The 12,538-nt window shown below is 33.3% G+C and overlaps 2 protein-coding genes across 2 annotated transcripts; one reads left to right on the top strand and one right to left on the bottom strand.

Moving 5' to 3' along the window:
* Positions 1 to 2,309: 2,309 nt before the first annotated feature.
* LOC149735519 (uncharacterized) lies at positions 2,310 to 9,349 on the bottom strand. The gene is made up of 13 exons (XM_089878381.1): positions 9,177 to 9,349; positions 8,827 to 8,911; positions 8,451 to 8,530; positions 7,996 to 8,087; positions 7,504 to 7,683; positions 6,979 to 7,044; positions 6,398 to 6,555; positions 5,724 to 5,857; positions 5,386 to 5,454; positions 3,920 to 4,168; positions 3,468 to 3,565; positions 3,046 to 3,148; positions 2,310 to 2,805 (listed from the first exon to the last, which is right to left on the bottom strand). Exons 1-13 carry the CDS (start codon positions 9,189 to 9,191, stop codon positions 2,710 to 2,712), a joined length of 1,425 nt encoding a protein of 474 aa, XP_089734507.1. The 5' UTR covers positions 9,192 to 9,349; the 3' UTR covers positions 2,310 to 2,709.
* Positions 9,350 to 10,202: 853 nt separating this feature from the next.
* On the top strand, positions 10,203 to 12,339 carry LOC149735518 (BCL2/adenovirus E1B 19 kDa protein-interacting protein 2-like). Its single transcript, XM_089878380.1, has 2 exons — positions 10,203 to 10,382; positions 10,631 to 12,339. Exon 2 carries the CDS (start codon positions 10,633 to 10,635, stop codon positions 11,707 to 11,709), a length of 1,077 nt encoding a protein of 358 aa, XP_089734506.1. The 5' UTR covers positions 10,203 to 10,382; positions 10,631 to 10,632; the 3' UTR covers positions 11,710 to 12,339.
* The last annotated feature ends 199 nt before the right edge of the window (positions 12,340 to 12,538 follow it).

The following is a 12,538-nucleotide window of genomic DNA, read 5'->3' as shown; positions in this document are numbered from 1 at the left end:
GCTTGACAATCAACAGCGTCCTCCTTTTTGTTTGAGACTTTCGCGAGAGGAAAAAACAGCAGCAGACAGACTGCGAAACGGGAAATAAAGAAACAAAGGCGCCGCTTCCTTTTTCTCTTTTAACCTCTGGTGCCGCAGATAAGTGCTCAAAAAGAGAGCGGGATACGAATGAGTGAACTGCCGGAGGTCGAAAGAGAAAAGAACGATAAGCTAATCTGGGCTGCTTCGGCCGTCCAGGGGGCGGAAACAACTAAACGATCCACTTCGCGCATTGAAAGCGAGATAAGATCCTCCAATCCAACATTCCTATGGATTCCAATCAAGTAGACCTGCTGTCTGCACATCCTCTCGTTGAGTGTTTCCGATACACAACATGTTGTACAAGTTATTACATTCTATAATAAACTAGCAGCCCTAAATAAATGTAAACACATCGCAATTCCCCACCAAACTAAAAAGTATTTTAAATGTAACTGGTAAATATACACTATACAGCATCAACCAAGAACATCTAGCCTTATCGTACATTATGTACATTATCTGCAGCCAATACGAACTGATTCAAATCATGTAACCGTTGACGCAATATCCTTCAAACTCAACTCTCTATCGCCCTCCCTACGGGTGGACAATTCTTTAATAACAATTTATAATCATTTTTGGCATGATGAGCTTTATTTTCACTACAACATATAGTACTGTGGGGTAAGATAGGATACCACCTAAAAACCATATTTCCCGACCGTATTTTTAAAAATAACACCGCTATTTCCGAGTCGTGAGAATATCTTTACAATTCTGTAAATAGTCATTATTTACTATCAAATGAAACGACAAAAGAGAAGAAAACATGTTTCAGCTTACCCTACCCTACTATATCAATCATTCAAAATCGCCCATATCCCTAATACCGTTTGTCTTATTGCTTCCGCAGTACGTGTTGATACGTCTCCTAACTTGTTGACAGGACATGGGTAATCCAGTCAATGAAGTGTAAAAATGTAGCTGGCTTTAGGCTTTGTGAAAAGTTTGTGAGAAAATTACTTCATTGAACCGGATGCTACGAAGGTTGAATAAAATCAATATTTGTTTTCAGCGCTTTCGGGCCAGACGAACCACAAAAGTGCGTTTTATCAGCCACGTACACTTGTTTACTACATTGGATCGAAAACCGAATGAAATACTTGGTAAATTTTTGTATGTAACAATATTCTAGTTCCAATAAAAACAACATAAAATCTTTATAATCAGGGAGTTTAAAGAAAATTGCAGGCCTGCACTTGAAACTAGCCATTTAACAGTTTTATAACTACCAATACACTAGATATATATAGAAAGCCTATCATTAGGGGCTTATAAAGGGGAAATTGGCAAATTTCGCACTTTAATTCGTGTGACATTACCGAGTAATCCTGTTACCACTTTCGTCTAATCCGAGGCGTAGATGTTTTGTGATAAATTCTACAGTGCATTACATCAACCTATTTAGCTGCAGTCCGTGACGGGCTGAAGGTACAGCAGTGAATTTTGACAACAAATATATTATTAACATAACACAACCAGCCTTTTCTTGGTTTACAAAGTCCGTTATTTGGTTACAGTGAAGTATTTTCTCTTAACAAAAGTAATTCTCCATGTTTGCCGTCAATTCTATAATTAATGTGCACGTAATTAGCGTAACAGAAATCTATACCTTATGAAGATCTGACACACATTTACCGTTTACCAAAAAGGTAAAAATACACCAAGCGTAAATGGATTTATCTTGTTTTAGCCTTGCGTGGTTGGGCAATGAAGGTCGTTTATACAACTCAGGTGTTTTGTTTCATACACACCCTCTTCCAAAGTATGTCATTTTGTGGAGACTATTTTTTGATATTTTTTTAAAGTTTGGGTGACATTTAGAAAACCCATAAGCGACCACTGGGTTGAAGCAAAACTCGTTTTATATACACACACATTACATACGTATTAAGTGAGACCGCATTTTTACAACACAATTTTTAGATTATCCAAATTGCTTACATTTCAAAATACTTGATTATGATCTCACAGCACAATTATTCAGAAGAAAAATTCAAGCAACTTACGTCTTTGACCGTGGGTGTTCCGAGACCAGCTGTTTCCAATTATCGTAAAACTCGACTTTTAATTTCGTGCGGGAGAAAGGATTATACGTGGTAACTACATTTTATATAAGCTTAGATAACTCATACTTTCAAAGTTCTTTTTCATTAAAATGAAAGTTTTTTTTTACAATCTTGGTTCTTCTCGTAATCAAACCACAGCTAGGATAAAAGATAAAAAAATACACAATACTTCTATTTGTAATGAAACGCAAAAGAAAAATAATTAAAAAAATATTATAAAAATATTACGTTATCATTTTCAATCAAGCACATTTTGAAAATAATCCGAAAATAAAACACGACAGTCAGAACCGAAAAATAGATTTTACAACTACGCTAACGAATCTACGACACGAGTAGGGAAATACCCGGAAAGAAACAATGTCAGAACACCTTGAGTGACGTCACCCACTCAGGTTTGTAATATGTATGTGGTTTTTAATCCATATGTCAAGAGTTGGTAAATTAGAGAACCGAACTTATTTGAAGAGACATAGGGAATAAGCACGTCACAATAATCTTTCATAAGAACTTTATGCGCAATTTGAAATGGGGTGTTTGAAATGACGTCATTATAACGTCACTCGGTGTGACGTGTCATTTGATGCTGATTGTCCAAACATTCTTTCACTTTGTCTTCAGTCATGCTCATTCGTTGCTCAAGAATCGTCATTGTCTGTATGAATATAAAAAACACAGAAATATGGGCAGGTATTAAAAACTGAAAAGTGGGCAGGCCTATCCTGGAATTTTCTGCACTGTATTAAACAGTGAACATTAGAACCAATAAGTTGTTTTTTTTCCATAGATTAAACGTGGTAAAAATGGCACCACAGTATTGAACATTTTAGCCCAGATTGTATAACTCATCATATGCAGAAATAGTGGGACAGTAAGTATTTTATGAATCTGTTACCTGTGTTAACATATCCAATTGTCCAACTATTTGTTCCAGTGTTGCTGCTAACTTTGGTGGTATGGACTTTTCTTCTAATGGAGCTGTGATACTGGTACCAAACCTGGAAAAAGTCATTTTGTATATTTGACAAAACAACAGTGGCTAAACCAGGATTAAAACAATCATAAATCTAACGGTGCTGAGTTCTGTACCCAACAACCATACAAGCCATTTATATCATGATAGGAAAATGGTTACAATATGGATGTCCGATTATGTATAGTTGTTTCAAACACATACCGTTTCAATTTCAAGTAATTTATCATGAAACTTTGTGGGTATGTTTCGTTGTGTAATTTGGACAGTCATGTGAAAGCGACAAAAGCAAGTTAGTCAGGGTTGCATTGGAAGACAACATAGTCGGTACTTTGACAAATCACCTGGATACATCTTCAACATTTGTTTTAGTTGGAGTTTTCATGGATCTGTCAGCAAGTTGCTTTCTTGCTCTACCTGCTTCATTTTCTGGATGTTCCATCTGGATTAATTATTAATAATATTGCATTAGCAAACTTACTTAAAAAAATTTAACACCAAATTTAATTTAAACTAAAAAAATATATTTTATTATTTTTTCTTATGTGGTGGGGCAATTACAGTTGTTATATAACACAGGTTTTAAGTTTAGTACACTCCATGTCCGCTTCCTATGTTCCACATAAGTTAAAGGAACTTTACTTTTTTAGCTTATTTTGTAATACATGGCTGACAAACTTACAATGTGAAACCACATAAATTTAACTATTAATATTGACAATTTTTGTTAGATTTTTTGCACTAATAATTCTATAATAAAACTGATTTGTTGCTAATTTGTTTTCATCAAACTTACAGTACTGTGTGACAACATTGGGCCGATGTCCATAATATCAAAACCTTTCGTTGCCATCATGTTCTTTGGTTCACCAGTTGAATGAAAAGGTTGTCTACGTGGGGGTGTTAATGGTTGGGTGGGTGGGTTATTATTTCCTTGTTTAAAAGTGGGCTCACGTAAACCAGTGGGTTTTGCTTCATGTGTTGTTTGTGTGAGGGGGCGCTCAGTGAGATCACTTTTATCAAAGTTCGTTTTCCAGACAATCACCTAAAAAATTGACAAGTTATTAGAAATTTTTGTGCCTAAAAGCAAAAGTGTTGCTTATAGTTAAAACTGAAGACATTTTTTGTGTGTAAAAGTAAATAGGGGTTAATGTGAAACTTCCTGCATAAAGATCAAAGTGTCAAATTAATCATCACAATATTTAAATGTGAACTTTTTAGTTTGTGATCAATTTTCTTGACTTTTTCTACACTCTATCAAAACATAATACTGTTATTTTCTTAACTGTAAAACTGATATGTTGTGTGAAACTGTTCATGATCAGCAGTTCAGCACTCATATAGTTAGACAATTATCATTGCTATATAACAGAATGAGCCAATTATTTCACATTATCACATTCTTTAGAATAATTGGCCTAGTCATTAAATGAAAACAATTAAATTTAACATCTTGTACAATAATGACTGATTGTTACATTTGTACATGATTTGTGTCTAAATTAAGTGACTTCGCAAATCGCGACATGCTTCATATACCCTGGGGGTAATATTAACATCACAGGCCGCGTCAAGTTTATTATAATCACACAACTACATAGACACACTATTAATAGCACTGATGAGGGTCATTTCATTTAAGTTAGTGATAAGATCACAATCTTTTTGGTTATAAATTTACGTTACGAATGCCACGCTTGATTTTCTAACCTAAACCAGAAGTTTAATTTTAAAATAATGATATCACGAATCTACTGTTTACATAACTATAAACAGTAGCACAAGGAAGGGACTGTTTAAATTGTTGGGTCTTTCAGACAATATGTTTAACCCCTTTATGAATAATGGCGGTTTAATTATCAGCTTAGGGGATTTTAAAGAATCCGCCATTGAATCTAATCTAATCTATATAAGAGTACTGTGGGGAAAGATCAAAGATGGGACACCTTTAGCGCATGATATTCAATTATCCTGATCCTGTTTTAAACAGTTAACCACGGTCTATGGAAGTCATGAAGATATGGTTTTATAATTCTTTGAATGTACTTTGTTTACTACCAAATAGGGCGAGAAAATAGAACGATAAGGTTTTCCATGTCCCCCACCCTACTATGTGTTAATTGCCTTTCATAGCTTTAAAATATAAACAGAATACAAAATAAATAAAAGTTACTGCAAAAAATAAAAACTTTATAAAGCAATAAACATTACAACATAAAAATCATATATAAATACTGCAAGATAGAAATCCTATATACAAACCTGCTCATCAGCGCCACCTGATGCAAAATATTCACCGTTCCTTGAAAATGTTGTCGCTGTAACTGGTTCCTGATAAAATAATTAAAGAATTTTAATAATAGTTCTTTTTACAATACTATAAAACACACCAAGTGACAGTAAATATGTATCAAACAAAAAATGAGTCAAACAAATTGAGTACAAAAGGGATCTAACGATGCAAAAAATATTCACAGAAACATATTACAAACAATTGTTTTCACAAAAACTAATTACGACAATTTTTTTTCTGTGTGAATATTTAATTTGCATTATATTCAGGAAAAATAACCTCTATCTCTGAAAATAAGGCTTCTCACCTGGTGTCCATGTAGGGTAAAAAAGAGTCGACCCTCTAACAGGTCCAATATCTTCAAGGTACAATCATTTGATGATGTAATGAGGAAATTACCGGATGGGTGAAATGAGAGTTGATTGACAGGTCCACTGTGTACTGTAAATAATGTAGATTATGAAGTTTGTAAAAATCAAGTTTACAAAACAAGATAAAGAAAGATTAAATGTCGTTTAGATTAATCATGGTATAGAAATGTGTCTAACTTTTTTAATATTGGTAAACAAATGTGATAAAATCCAACACTAGTGTACTGTGTACTAATGATGTTAGTCGTTGCCGTTTTTAAAGACATTACAAAAATCTAATTCTAACTTAATTGGGAAAAAAAGTAAAACAAATAGAAAAAGGGAAAAAGAACATAAATATTTATCACTTTAATTACAATTAGGAACAAAAAGTTCTATTCTATGTGGGCAAGGTCCTGCAGCGTGGCACAGGGGGTGTTCAGGCCAAGATTGGTCCTTTACTCCAAGCTATCACATGGACTAGAATTTAAAGCCTACCACTTTATTAGGTGACAAGTGCTTTAAAAAAAAACAGAGCAAAAAACCAAAGTTGGTTAAATACATTAAAATAATAAAGTTAGACAAAAATAGACATAAAAATGTTTATAGAACTAAAAAGGTGGAAAGATACCTTGATAATGTTGTAGAAGTTTATTGGTCCTAATATCCCAAACTTTAACAGTTGAATCTGTACCAGCAGCTGCTATGCAAGTTCCACTTGGGTGGAACTCAACATGGTTGACAAAACCACCGTGTTGGAAGTAGGTATGGACACATTCTTTACTGTTTCTGTAGGATGGTGAAAGATGTTAAACGGAAACCAAAAAACACTGATTGCAAACATATTTTAATCTGAAATATAATTTATTACTAATTTACTGTAGGTCGATAATAAGAGTGCCTTCTTAATAAAAAAGTGCCCAATCCATTAATTTGCAAAAGTGCAAATTTTTAAAAGTTTAAAGAGGAAATATAAATTGGTAGCAATATAGGAATCCATATTTTGGATTTGTTTGTCGCTCATCATGAAAGCAAGTTATAGCTTAAGAATCGCTATGCTAGATTTAGCAAAATGAAATTCAACTGTATTTGCCGTATCATACTTCGCAAAAAAATAATTCTTAAATTTTTATTCTGGAGAAAAGCTTTAAATGTCCAAATTTTTAAAATGCAAAGAGTTAATATGTCGTAGTATCATTATAACTACATTACCTGTCCCATAACTTTACAGTTTTGTCATCACTACCTGAAACAATCAGTCTGTTGTCCGGGGAAAACCTGTAAATCAAATTTATTTTTAATGCAATCGTTGTTTCTATATTTATTATTTATGATTGTTAAGAACATTAGGCCACCCACCACTAAAATGGAACATTTATCATTAAAGAGTCTTACACAAAGGCCAAGTATGGTAGCAACATCGAGCCTTAAATCCAGTATCCCTTGATTCATTAACCTACACTAAAAAGTATGCTAATGGCCACAAGCTATTTAGTTCTGTAAGTGTGTAAGTCAAGAACTGTGTGTTGCGAATATAGTGACAATGACTTTGTGTCACACTGGTCCAATGAAAAGAATTACATAACTTGGGTGTTTGGGTAAGAAAACTAAGAATGTTGAGGTAATGGGCCAAATCTGGCCCGAATCTCAGGTCCTTGACAAGAACCTCACCCACATATCATTGAACCTAAATATCATTAAAACCAAATTAGATTTATACTAAAAAATGTGACCTACCTAGCACAGCGTACCCAGTTCATATGTTGGGTAAGAGAGAACTGAAACTTTTGCCGATGAACCGACCAAACTTTTATAGTTTTATCATCAGCTGCTGTGAGCAAGTGAAGTCCATCGCTAGAAAAATTGACGCTTCTAACTGTGGCTGTGTGTGCTTTGAAAACAGTGGATTCTCCTTTACTGTAAATTGAAATGAAAATTAGTAAGAGAAATATAAATTCAGCGTAAGGTATTGAAATTTCACTGACTTTAGGTGTATTAAAATATCATTGATTTGGGTCAAGTTGAAAAGTACCTCAATTTAATCCAGTTAGATAATGTAAGTAAGTGTATAAAAATACCAGTGAAATTTAAGAAAAACTTCAATTCTTGCACACACCCTGTTTTAAAAAAATTTGAATAAAAATTTACAGTTCATAACACATTTTTGACGAATTTTATAATAAACAAAATGCAAGCAATAATATTAAAATAATATAAAAAAATACGAACACGCTAGGAATCCAGAGCCTAACTGTTTTATCCCTGGAAGCAGAAGCAACAAGGTGACCAGATGGTGAGAATTGAACGGAGAGAATAGCATCCTATGGGTAAAAAAGTTAAAAAGCAAAGGATAAAAATTCGTTAAAATAAATTTTTATTTTAATTTTTAATAAAGGTGTTATATATGGTGTAAATTGTTCATTTATTTCTGTCATAGTTATTGGGTAAGATTAGGTCATTATTATATATATAATTATATATTACTGCAAACAATACGTAACCTATTGTTCTAGTAGCTTATACTTTACTTAATTGCAACTTTATATTTTAAATATACTAAACTACCATTAAATAGATTTTAATAGATAACAACACTAGTTCACTATTGCGTAAATTTTGTCTAAGTTTTTATGCAATGTTATAAAAATTCTTTTAAACAATTTATTTTTGTTTCAAAAACAAACCTTATGTCCAACAAATCTGTAGGATCTCATGTTGGGTTTAAAATTCCAAACCATCAAACACGAATCCATGGAACCAGTGGCTGGTGATAAATACAAATATGAGTTTCAACACAAAAACTAAACACATATCACTCACATATATAACTTATTAATGTAAATTTAAATAGATCAACATTTGTTTAAAGTGGAGAAGTTTTTAATTGCCATGAATGGAACAAATTATGATGTGTATAACCAAGACGTTTTTGTGCAAGACGCATACTGGACCAAATCTAAATCAAAAAGATCATTCTTACTCATGTCCCACTCTGCAGGTATAGACACAGACATGACTGACATTACGGAAAATTAAAGTAAAACTATTTTTAACAATCACCTAATTGTTTCATGTTGGGATTAAAATCACAGCTGGTTATTGTGTCTCTGTGTCCCTTGAATTGACGCTCCAAAGTCGGATCATTCTGTAAGTTTAAAAACATACAATTAGGGATTAACTTTTTGTTTAATTATTAACGCATTTTAAAATTTGGTATATGTGGTGCACAACAATAGTTACAAAGTTTTGTTTTATATTGCATAAAAGTAATACATATTAAATAAACTGTTGTTAATATAAACATACACATTTGTGCCAGAATTTTACTTGAAACTTTAAACACATGTGTAACTTCTATTTTTAACACAAACGATTTTTATACACGAAAAACTACAAGCTTGTAAACTTACCATGGCTAATGCCATACTTAAATCTTTATCAATAACAACACGAACGTTTATATCACCGATTTCCTCGTAACGAGGCAAGCTTTCGTAGTTACAGCTACGTTTATAAAAGTAAACTTTCCAAAATAAAAGTTCAAACCAACGGTTCTTTCCCCGCGGTTGGAAAGTTACGCCCTCTAGCGCATAATTTGTAAAAACATAAATATAGAATATCGTTTTTAAAGGCTGTATTTATTACATGGGACTATACAAAGAAGACGGAAAAATTTTTTCGCTAGAGGCGGTAATTATTTAAATTAAAAAATACGAAAAAACGAACAAAACAGCACTACAAAGTGTTAATAAGTGTAAAACAAATTAATTAAATAATAAAAATACCTTTCCAAATACGTAAAACACTAGTAAGAACATATTTCCCACATTAGGTCGGTTATATACGCTCTTTCGTTGTGTCTACTGTCGTCGAGTCTGTGGTGTAGCGGTTTGCGTGCGGTCGTAAATTCTCTTTGTTTCATTTTTACTGGGTTCGAGTCCCGCACAGTGGAATACTTTTTTTATCTTTTTTTTTCAAGTTTTTTTTGTTTGACGAGTTTGGGTTAGGAGTTAGGAGTTAGGGGTTAGGGGTTAGGGGTTAGGGGTTAGGGGTTAGGGGTTAGGGGTTAGGGGTTAGGGGTTAGGGGTTAGGGGTTAGGGGTTAGGGGTTAGTGTTAGGGGTTAGGGATTAGAGGTTAGGGGTTAGGGGTTTATATCTTATGTGTATAAACCGTGAAACTAACTGCTCCCCATAAAATAGAGAAACGAATTTGTCATCGCCTCCTAGCGGAAAATTTTTTCCGTCTTCTCTGTATAGCTCCATGTGTATTTATTTACTTAGCGCAAAGAGATTAGGTTTTAATCTTTTGCTTAGCTGTGGTGTACTGCGTATTTAAATCGTTTATGCTATTTTATATATGTTTTAGCAGTCACATAGTTGTGTATTTGCGCCATGCAAAGTTTATAAAATTGTTTCATTTATCTTCACACAAGCACGGTAATTGCCATATATAGTTATTGATTAATCACTGTTGCCATTCAAAAGACAGATATGTATGTTATTTAAACTGCATTTGTGTGTTGTGAACATTAATCACCGTTATCCTGCGCAAATGTTACGATATATTGAAGCACTGTGAAATAAACAAGCATTCAATGAATGTTGTTAAACAGCAGGTACTCGTACGTCAAATGTAATTACTTTAAGTATTTATACAAAATACAATTATAAAATCAGACTTCAGAAGTAAAAGAAGCACTTCCCGCCTTTTTACATGAACAGATTATTACATATGTACAGTTTTAAAGTTTACATAAACTTTATTACATAATACAGTTTCTATGTAATAACTTTTTTTATAAATAATCCTGGCTTGTAAAACATAATCGTTATTAAACCTGGTGTAATAAGATTCTCAATACAGATATGATGAACGACAGTGCGAACTTAAATAATTCCATGAAAGATCTGGAGGATGGGATTGCAGATACGAGTATCAAGGATCGCTCCAATAGTGAAGTTGTAAACAACAATGAATCTACGGAGATTATGTTTGAAGGCAATTGGGAAGAAGATGATCTTGTAGCTTTATCAGGACAACCAGGGCAAAGTTTTCAAAGATTGGAAACTGTGGAGAGAGAATCAGAATATGAACGAGCGAGAAAAAAATTGACAGCGCAGTTTGGTGATGCAGAGGACTCGGACATAGATGGGATGCTTACTCCGGAGGAGCTTGCTACTCCTGATGATCTTGATTCCTCTGTTGATTCTCCACAACAAAACTCTGGGGTTGATTTAGAGTGGGATAATGATACACCTGTTGTGCAAAAAACTCCAAGTGAACCAACCACCCCAGATGTTACTACCGCCCCTACTAACTGGAGGACCGTCGTGATCGGTGAGAAAAATTACAAACTTGATATGGGAGCAGTTACTCCTTACAGACAGATTTTATCTCATGGTGGATATTATGGAGAAGGTTTAAATGCAATTGTCGTGTTCTCTGCATGTTATTTACCAGACACGCAGCAGACTGATTACCGTTACATTATGGATAATTTGTTCCTTTACATAGTAAGCACATTGGAAATGCTTGTAGCAGAGGATTACATGATCATATTTTTTAACGGAGGATGCAGGAGAAAAAATCTACCACCGTTAAACTGGTTGAAGCGATGTTATCAAATGATCCATAGACGACTGAGAAAAAATCTCAAGTGTTTGGTAGTGGTGCACCCATCGTGGTACATACGGTTTCTAATAGGCTTTTTCCGGCCGTTTATCAGTTCCAAATTCAGCAAGAAGTTAAAGCTGGTATCCACGCTACATAGGCTTGCAGATGTGGTAACTCTCGACAATGTAGTTATCCCTGATATGGTTCAACAATACGACTTGAAAATATCAAGTCCAAAAAAAGAGAGACCAAGCAATGATACTGTTGTGGTTAATACTGATGGCTCAACTGAGTGTGTTAAGACATCCACTAGCAGTGAAGAGGGCTAGAATAAAAAATATCACAATACAGTATCATATTGCAATATTCCTTATTAAGTTACACAAATGTCTGAATTGGTGGTGTAAGAACTCCTAATTTAACATTTTCATTATATAATATTTACTGCCGAAATACAACTAAAGTTGTTGCAAAAATGAGATTTTTTCAGTTATATTCATTTTTAACATATATATAAACTTTTTTAGTGAAATTAATGAATTATCCTGCATATATACCTAGTTTTACTCCTTACACATTTTATTTACACAACTTCTCTCTTGTATAACAGACCCATACAATACTTCAAATAAAATTCAATATAAATGAAATATCACTGCTTATGCAAACATTACTATTTATATATTCCTTCACGTTTCCTACCTATACTGGCATCCTAATATATTCAGCCTTATTATTTCCTCTTTGTAAAGTTTACTATTTAAAATAGATACTTACATAAAACACATTATTTATATAATATATGTTTATTCTTTTTTGCAACCTAATTCTTTAACAGACAAACTCTCACAAATGAAACTTTCACTGTTTAATGTCACTGTTGACAATAGATTGTAGTGTTATTATTTAGTTTGTATGTACTTTCATGTAGACCGAATAATAAAAAGTTTAGACATTTATATTGGTCTGGTGTGTACTTTTATCAACATTAATTTTGACTTGTGGTTAACTGATCATTAGATATATTTTGTCCTATAACAAAGGGCTTCACAAACTGGGGCTTGCGTTATAAACTTCATAGGCTGCAAGATTGTAACAATTTTGCTTACAAAAAGTACTGCATATATATGATATACTATTAATCGTGAGGGGTTACAG

The sequence above is a fragment of the Ciona robusta genome, chromosome 5 (assembly GCF_009617815.1).
Source record: "Ciona robusta chromosome 5, ASM961781v2".
Lineage (NCBI taxonomy): Eukaryota > Metazoa > Chordata > Ascidiacea > Phlebobranchia > Cionidae > Ciona > Ciona robusta.
Note: the sequence above shows the minus strand (reverse complement) of the source record. Positions and strands in the feature narration are given on the sequence as shown.

Excerpts from the sequence above, each read along its gene's own strand:
- LOC149735519 (XM_089878381.1), bottom strand. Across the intron at positions 7,684-7,995 it reads AGGCTCTGGATTCCTAGCGT|TAAAGGAGAATCCACTGTTT; the intron begins GTTCGTATTTTT and ends TTCAATTTACAG. Across the intron at positions 6,556-6,978 it reads ACTGTAAAGTTATGGGACAG|AAACAGTAAAGAATGTGTCC; the intron begins GTAATGTAGTTA and ends ACCATCCTACAG.
- LOC149735518 (XM_089878380.1), top strand. The coding sequence starts at position 10,633 with ATGATGAACGACAGTGCGAACTTAAATAATTCCATGAAAGATCTGGAG.